The sequence below is a fragment of the Elephas maximus genome, chromosome 20, assembly GCF_024166365.1.
Source record: "Elephas maximus indicus isolate mEleMax1 chromosome 20, mEleMax1 primary haplotype, whole genome shotgun sequence".
Lineage (NCBI taxonomy): Eukaryota > Metazoa > Chordata > Mammalia > Proboscidea > Elephantidae > Elephas > Elephas maximus.
Window position 1 is genome coordinate 55,968,454 of NC_064838.1, and position 8,475 is coordinate 55,976,928.

At 48.7% G+C, this 8,475-nt stretch overlaps 1 protein-coding gene across 2 annotated transcripts; it reads right to left on the reverse strand.

The window, feature by feature from the left end:
- Nucleotides 1–7,503: 7,503 nt before the first annotated feature.
- On the reverse strand, nt 7,504–8,101 carry IQCF6 (IQ motif containing F6). 2 transcript variants are annotated; one of them, XM_049863563.1, is made up of 2 exons: nt 8,087–8,101; nt 7,504–7,872 (listed from the first exon to the last, which is right to left on the reverse strand). In XM_049863563.1, exons 1-2 carry the CDS (start codon nt 8,099–8,101, stop codon nt 7,504–7,506), a joined length of 384 nt encoding a protein of 127 aa, XP_049719520.1. The 2 variants fall into 2 exon arrangements, with proteins under 2 accessions (XP_049719520.1, XP_049719519.1); XM_049863562.1 differs by having other exon boundaries at nt 8,030–8,101.
- Nucleotides 8,102–8,475: the final 374 nt, after the last annotated feature.

Consider the following 8,475-nt stretch of genomic DNA (forward strand, 5'->3'; position numbering starts at 1 on the left):
GGGACATTGATCTGTTCACAAATATTCTTGTTCTCCTCCCCTTTTAGGCATGTGGGAAGATTGCACTTCCCTCCTCCTTGAAGTTAGACACAGCTACATGCTTAATTTAGCCAATAAAGTGGGAGCAGGAGAGAAATGTGATACTTCCAGGTGAAAGGCTATAACTGCTGGTGCTCCTCTCTCCAGCCTTCCTTTCCCCTGCCATGACAAACACAAACACAGGAACTCATATCCACATGGAGATAGTATGAGAGTGGAGCAGCCTGGAATGCTGAGCAAACACATGGAGGGGTGCTGCCATGGGGAGTTGTCTGGATCCAAGCAGACTATGCAAGTGAGAAATACACTTTGGCTAAGCCACTGAGATTTGGAAGTTGTTTGTATTGAAACAGAATCTAGCCTGTTCAGATACGCCAGAGCTTAGTCTGGGTGGCAATATGCATACTTGTAGCTGGAAGAGTCAGGTAACAATTTTAGTCAATGAAATATAAGTGGAGATCACTGGGCGAGTGAGCCTTTTGGGAAAGACTTTTAACAGAAATGACCTCAGCTGGCATGAGCAGTTTCTCTCCTTGCCCTTCCGCTTCTTGTCTGAAATGTAGACATGATGACTGGAGCTCTGGGAGTCATCTTGAGAGCATGAGGACTAGGGCCCCATCCCAGGGATGCAACATGGACAGAGGGAAGAAAATGGGACCCTGTACATACTTTGCAGCTGCCAAACCCTGGACTTCCCATTGCTCTGTTTCATTTATAGGAGAGAGGAAAAAACTTTTATTTTGTTTAGGCCACTACTTTTCAGGTTTCTGTTCCTAACAGCCCAATATAATTCCTAACTATTACGGAGGTTATTAAAGTAATTTTTATTCTTTTAGTATTTACACTAAGATTTTTTTTTATATTTTGATTATGGAAACTTTCAAACATATCTAAAAGTAGAGAGAGTAGTCATCACCAGGCTTTGACAATAACCAACTCATGGCCAGTCATGTTTCTTTGATTACCTCCCCCCTTCCTTTCCTCCTTTGGATTATTTTTAAGCAATATCCAAGCTCTTGCATACTACACTTAAACATTTAGCATGTATCTGAATTTATATTTTGCTATTAACGTTAAGAACAAATTAGTATCTGTATTTCCTCCAAAACTGGTCAAGAATATGTGCACGCATTTATGTCCTTACTCCATTCCCCACAACAATTTCCCATGCTGACATTGTTTGAGATTTTTTGTCTGGTTTGATTTTGAATGTATAATCTTACAACCATTAAGTTAACAAATATTTACTGAGCCTCTACTCTCATGATGTTGGCAAAGAATATTGAATGTACCATGGACTTCCAGAAGAATGAACAAATCAGAGTTAGAAGAAATACGACTGAAATGCTTCTTAGAAGTGAGAATGGCAAGGCCTTGTCTTGCTTACTTTGGAAGTGTCATCAGAAAAAAAACAATTGGTGGAAAAGAACATCATGCTTGGTAAAGTAGAAGGTTAGTGAAAATGAGGGAAACCCTCAATGGATGGATTGACACAATAACCACAATAATGAAATCAAACATATCAAAGATGGAGATGGTGCAGCACTGGGCAACATTTTTTTCTGTTATACATAAGGTTATCATGAGTCGGAGCCAACTTGATGGCAACTAACAACAACAGTACTATGTGCCAGGCACTGTTTTGGGCACTTGGAAAACATTAGTGAACAGAACAATCTTGTCCTCTTGAAGCTAATATTCTAGTTGAGGCAACAGACAATAAACATAGACATAATAAGTCAGTAAATTGTATAGTATGTTAGAAGGTAAAAAAACTGCTGCAGAACAAAGGAAAAGCAGAGTAGGAAAAGGCAGATGGGAAGGACAATATTAAATAAGGTGGTCAAAGTTGACCTCACTGAGGTGACATTTGAGCAAAGACTTGAAGCTCTTGAGGGAGTGAGCCATGAGAATCTCTAGATGAAGTGCGTACCATGCAGAAGGAATAGCCAGAGACAAGGCCCTGAGGTGGGAGTGTGCCTGGGATCTTGAGATGCATCAAGAGAGTCATTGTGAAAATAAGATTTTTTATTCTTCCTGTGAATTTTATTATTTCCATGAATTTTTAGTGATAGAGTTTGGCCTGAGCCTGTGTTCAGTATAATATCGTGAGTGATTCTCATGGACTTTCCCAGAAGTTTTCCTCGTGATTAGTTTCCTTATGCTTAGGGATAAAAATGTTGAAGAGGGATTTAGCCTGTAACTGGGACTGTCGCTCTGTGGATGGTTTGCCTCTACTTATTTAAAAAGGAAAATTTAGAAACCAAGGTCATCACTCACATCAGTGTAAAGTAGACCACAACAAAGTGGAGAGCACGGAATGAGACTTCTTTTATCTTCTATACTGGGCTCATCTTTCTCAAGAGCCCCAATACTGACTGTATAGTAGAGAAGTTCTTGGAGTTGCTTGTTCAATTTTACTCATTTCCATGTTACTGCAGCTTCCTCGAGGTTCACTCAGTCTCTCCAGGATAAATACTTGGTCTTTCAAGGTCTTCTCCCTACCATTCCATTCCCCTAAGGGTGCTGTAAGTTCTTGGGAGGGGGAGAGGGCTTGAATATTGTCCTGATTGTAAGGAAAGGACATCTGGTCTTTTCTGGCTGAGATGTCGATTAAAGAAGTGTGCCTCACTCAGTCTCTGGGCTTCAGCTTCCTCTGTGGTATGACCTGAACTGTTTTGTCCCTGGGCGTCCTCTGTTTGTTCTTATAGCTGCTCCTGTCTGCTTTCATGGGTTCTGTGTTGCCCCCAGCCTACCCGTCACAACTGAACTCATTCATGTTCCCAACCCACAAACCTAGACCCAACTGCTGTGATGCCCCTGGTCCCTGATTTGGCCTCAGGCAATGAGGTCCCCATAGTCTGTGGCTTCTTGTCCCCATCTCAGGCCTTCTCAGAACCACCAGTCCTTTTGACACATCTCGTTTCCCCCATTTTGCATATCCAGGGACTCTTGGCTAATTCTCAGCCCTACGAGGGATTCTGCAGGGCTCAGTGGGGGCAGCCCTCAGACCCACTCACCTACGCACCTACCTTAGTTTTTGCTACTTCTCACCTATGAACCACACAGTCTCGCCGGGTTATGTTCTCAGACCCCCTTATGCCTGCTGGGGTAATCCAAGGGGAAAGACTGGAAGGCTGGGAGAAAATTGTATAATAAGCCCCTCACACACCTCTGTCTGATACTAGGCTCCTTCCCAGGATGGCCTTTTGTCTCTTCCTGTGTGGCTGGAACATTCTCTATATCCCACCTCCACTGCCCCCAGCACCCTCAGCCATCCTCTGCATACCAAGGCTTATTATTAACTGATAATATGTCTCAGTGTGTCCAGGAAGGTCAGTCCTGGTTTATGCTTGTTGTTTCCAACATACTTATTACCAGTTCCTCTTTCACTCTTGTCATGGACTGAATTGTGTCCCCCCAAAATATCTGTCAACTTGGCTAGGTCATGATTCCCAGTATTGTGTGAAATGTCTATCATTTTGTCATGTGATGTGATTTTCTATGTGTTATAAATCTTATCTCTATGATGTGATGAGATGGGATTAGTGGCAAATTAAGTTAATGATGCAGAACTCAGTCTACAAAAATTAGATTGTGTCTTAAGCCAATTCCTTTTGAGATATAGAAGAGAGAAGCAAGCAGAGATACATGGGAACCTCATATCACCAAGAAAGGAGCACTGGGAGCAGAGCATGTCTTTTGGACCTGGGGTTCCTGTGTGGAGAAGCTCCTAGACCAAGGGAAGATTGATGACAAGGACCTTCCCCCAGAGCTGACAGAGAAAGCTGCACCCTGGAGCTGGTGCCCTGAATTCGGAATTCTAGCCTACTAGACTGTGAGAGAATAAACTTGCTTGTTAAAGCCATCCACTTGTGGTATTTCTGTCACAGCAGCACTAGATAACAAAGACAACACTTAAAAGGGTTTGGACACTAAATCGTATGATCACTTCTTTAGAGTCAAATCCTATGCTAAGTTCATTCTTGACACTTGATATGAAAGTCTAGCTTTGGGCAAGTGCCCAGAAAACATTTTTTCCTTTTAACTCACTCTAGCTCTTCTATGTAAGTGCTTGCTTCCAGACTACTGACTTGTGGTGGACTTCAACAAACTCAATCTCCAGAACCAAAGCAGAGCAAAGACTTCTTTATGCCAGGCAGCATCTACCCTCGAGTTCACTGGTAGGGTGGGTGTGGGAGTAGGGTGGTGGTGAGGGTCCATGCCCTCCACAAATATGAGTGTATCTGTGTGTGAAAGAGAGAGAGAGTGCAGGTGGTCGGAGGGATGTTGGTCAGCCTGGTGTGGCAGGGCAGTGTCGGTGACCATCTCATCTTGGAATTGGCATGTGGGAGAGAGAGAGGCAGAAGACCAGGCAGGTGGAGATGCTGGAGCTGCAGGATCAGAGATAAGGTTGGTGATGCATCAGATAAAGGCTTGAGAGCATGGGGTGGGTACTCTGGGGACAGGGAGACTAGATGCTATCTGGGGGTCTTCCATGGGTGGAAGGGAACCTCAGGGAATGGGCCCTCATCTACTTTCTTAGGGGCCCACTAGGCTGTGCCAGTCTGAGGGTCAATGCATTTCTTTATTGATTGGGCTTGGGGACACCATGGGGTCCTGATGGCTCAATGGTTAAGTGTTTTTCTGCTATCCAAAAGGTCAACAGTTCCAATCTACCAGCCGCTCCTTGAAAACCCTGTGGGGCAGTTCTACCTGTCCCATAGGGTTGCTATGAGTTGGAATTGACTCGACGGCAATGGGTTTGGTTTTTTTTTTGTTTAAGGAAAACCATATCTTCTAGGGGAGGAGCAAGAGTGGGGACACCAGGTCCCCCTAGAACATTCTCAGGCTCACCCCTGCCCCAAAGCTGCAAGCGCCCCTTCCCCATTCCCACTTCTAGTATTTAGTTCAGGCATTCTCAGCAGAGTCCCTTACGCAGCTGGATTCTTATTGCTGGCAGGGAGGAGAAGAGAGGGCCTGTGAGGGTCTGACAAGTCTGCCTCTGAAAGCCCCACCTGCAGCTTCATTCCTGCTGAGGAGGGAAGGGTGGTTCCACTGAGCTGGTGACAGGTTAAAGACCTCCATTCCTTTGCCTTGGGGCTCTCTAATGCCCACCACTCAGAGGCCAGGACCTTCCCCAGTTCCTCCAGACCACTGAGGATTGGAGAGACATTTTCAGGTGGCAGCTAAGGCCTTGGATGAAGCTTGGCCTTCTTGGGCTGTGCCCTGAGTCTTCATTCCTCACACCTGTGTGACTTTAGTAGGAGGTACAATCTTTCCCGGGGTTCTGTCTACCTAGAACAAGAGGCCCCACCTACCTTCTGCCCCCATCCACCAGAGGGACTCTGTCTTCCTGCTTGCAAAGGTTTTTGACCCAAAGCAGCTCTATCTGTGGCATGAGTGACCTTGTGCTCGATGAGTGTCAGCTTGGAATTCTATGTCACTATCACCAGATGGGGCTGCACAGGTGTGTGTGGGGCTGTATAACCTGGGCTGTTTTTGGGTGCTATCAAATTGATTTCGACTCATAGTGACCCCATGTGACAAAGTAGAACTGCCCCATAGGGTTTTCTTGGCTCTAATCTTTATGGAAAAAGATCACCAGGTCTTTCTTCCACAAGGCTGCTGGGTGGGTTTGAACTGCCAACTTTTCATTAGCAGCTGAGTCCTTAACCGTTGCACCACCAGGGCTCCTAAAAGTCTGGGTTAGGGAGGGCTTACATCAGTGGTTCCTAAGCCTTGATCACACACTGGATTCCCGAAGCCCAGACCTCCCCCCAGCCCAATTAAACTAAAATCTCTGGGGTGGGCCCAGGCATCAGTGTTTTTTAGTTTCGCAGGCAATACCAATGTCCTGTGTAGATTGAGAACCAGAGAATTCACCCCTTCTAGCTCAGGTTGTAAACGACTGCTGGGGTGGCATCTACAGAGCAGCGTTCCAGTCATGTTCAGCCTGCAGGTTCTACCAGTCCCCACCAGCCATGGAAGGGGTCTGTTCTTCCGCCGTTCAGAGTAGGGGAGGAGAAAGCTGTATCCGAAGCTCCTGAAGGGGGTCCCTTGGAAGAACGATTGTTGTTGTTAGATGCCGAGTCGATTCTGACTCGTGGTGACCCCAAGAGCGGAGGCCAGTCAAAATGGCCAGGTACCCGGCTGTATCACTGCAACCTACAGCTACTGGAGGTGATGGGTTTTGGACTGAACTCTGGACCTCACATCTGCCACAGCTGTTCTGGAGACACTCTCTCCCTGCCTTCTCCCCCTACCACCACACATGAAAGGGACCTGGGGTTGGGAAAAGCCTCACTGAGCTGTGGGGCCCATACAGACCCCTGGTCCCCCACACACCTCCCCAACTGTGCAAGGGTCCTCCCACCCTTGTGCAAAGCCCACAGTTGCCAGCCCCTGGGGAGGGTCTCAGACCTCATACCTCTGGGATAGAGTTTCAGAGACAAGCATCTGAAGGACACAGGTGAGAATGAGGGGCCTTGGAAATGGATGACAAAGCAGAGACTGTGAGAGACCTGGTACAGAGATGGTTAAGTCATAGATGCAAAAACAGAGGGAGACTCAGCAGAGCAGAGACCCATCAGCACCCACCTACCAGAGGCAGGCTCAGCAGTGGGTGGGGCAGCCTGTGGGGAGGACAGAAGAGGCGGTCTTGGGGGATGGATTTGTAGCATAGCTGCTTCTGAATATGTGGTAGGATTTAGAGATCAAACCCCCAAACCCATGCCCTCCAATGGCAGAAGGTCAGCCCTCCCCCCTAGCCTTCCCTGGGCTGTCTCTTCCCTCCCCAACCCTGTGCCTGGTTCTCCCAGGAAGTGGCCAGCACAGGGGAGGCAAGCCCTGCAGCTCAGGCCCGGGAGAGGGAGGCAGCAGGCCCAGCTGCTGCTCCTCAGCTCCTGCCCTGGCCTCTCCAGAGGCTGGCTGTGGTTGGTTGCCCCCATGAGGCACAGGGCCTACCCTGTTGTTGCTCATGTGAGGTGCCCTGTCCTCCTGGCTCCCTGCCAAGCGCTATGGCTGGCCCTGAGGGCCTTGCCAAGCACAGGCCTGTGGAATCCTGGCCTTCCCAGCTGGCCCTGGCTGCAGCCAGACTCCCTGGTGTCCTTCGCTGAGTGGAGAAGCCCAGGCAGGGGCTGCAGGAAAAAAAAGCCCAGTTCCTATCCTGACTTGTGGAGGGAGCTGGGATCAGGCCGGCTGAGGTATCCCAGCCTGGCCTGGGCCCTGGGGTCTTTTTTGAACCCCAAATAGGTCAGATCTGCCACCAGGAGCAGGGCCTTAGGGGGGGTGCCCTGGAGAAGGAGGCTCCAGACCACACGTGGGGGTCTTTTTCTGGGTGGGAGGCAGGAAGGTTAGGGGCTGAGCCCTCTTCCATGGGTCTAATCTCCAGTGGGCAAGTCTGTGGCCAGTAAATGTCTTTATTGGGCAGGAGATCCAGTCTCCTTGGCTCTGCCAGCGCCCCTAGGTCATGAGGATTTCGATGTCGAGCTCCAGCCGGCTGGCTCTGACCTCATAGCGGCCCCGGATCAGACCTCTGGTTTGGCTGGCATGCCAGCGCCAGTGAGACTGGATGATGCAGGCCGCCTGGCGTGCCTGGAGGAACCTTCTGCGGGCCTGCCACATTCGAACCTGTGCCTGCACCTTCACCACCGCCCACTCCTGGCAGGTGTAGAGTCTCAGTGCCAGGCGCCGTCTTTGCTCCAACATCTTGGCCTGCATTGACCTCCACCAGCACTGGATGACCCAGGCCCTGAGTGCTGCGTGTAGTAACGTCCGGCGCACCATGTTGCCACGCCACCATGACTGAATCCTTGTGGCTGCCTTCTCTAACTGATTGGGGGGAGGAAGAACATGGAGATACTCAGGGGGCATCCTCCCACTCCCATCCCCACTGCTGGCTGCTTGGGAGGAAAGGGGGCTTTGCCCGGGTGCCCCTGATCTCTCATTTCTAGGACCTTTCCAATATATTTCCAATCCCCCCCCTCACCTTTAGACTCTGCTCCTTATCTGTTGGCTGGCTCCCTTTGCTAAGGGCCTCATTCACATTTTGTGTGTCCATGGCCCTGGTCTTTAGAGTCTACTCATCTATCAGGTAGGTCACTCTAGTCTTAGCCCCACCCTCAACTGTTAGCCACACCCTCATGATCAGACCCCACCCACCTGTACCCAAGGCACCACTTCATCAGGTCCTGCCCATCCACATTTAACCACTTATCTTTTTTTCTCTTCACTGTGTCTGACGGATCACTTTATTTTTTTTTATCCCTGGGTGAGGCAAATGGTTTGCCCTCATCTACTAACTTAAAGGTTGGCAGTTCAAACCCAGCTAGTGGTGCCGTGAAAGAAATGCCTGGCAATCTGCTTCCATGAAGATTATAACCAAGAAAACCCCATGGAGCAGTTCTATTCTGTAACACGTGGGTTCACCACGAA

Excerpts from the sequence above, each read along its gene's own strand:
- IQCF6 (XM_049863562.1), bottom strand. The coding sequence starts at position 8,101 with ATGGACACACAAAATGTGAATGAGGCCCTTAGCAAAGGGAGCCAGCCA. Across the intron at positions 7,873-8,029 it reads ATAAGGAGCAGAGTCTAAAG|TTAGAGAAGGCAGCCACAAG; the intron begins GTGAGGGGGGGG and ends CCCCCCAATCAG.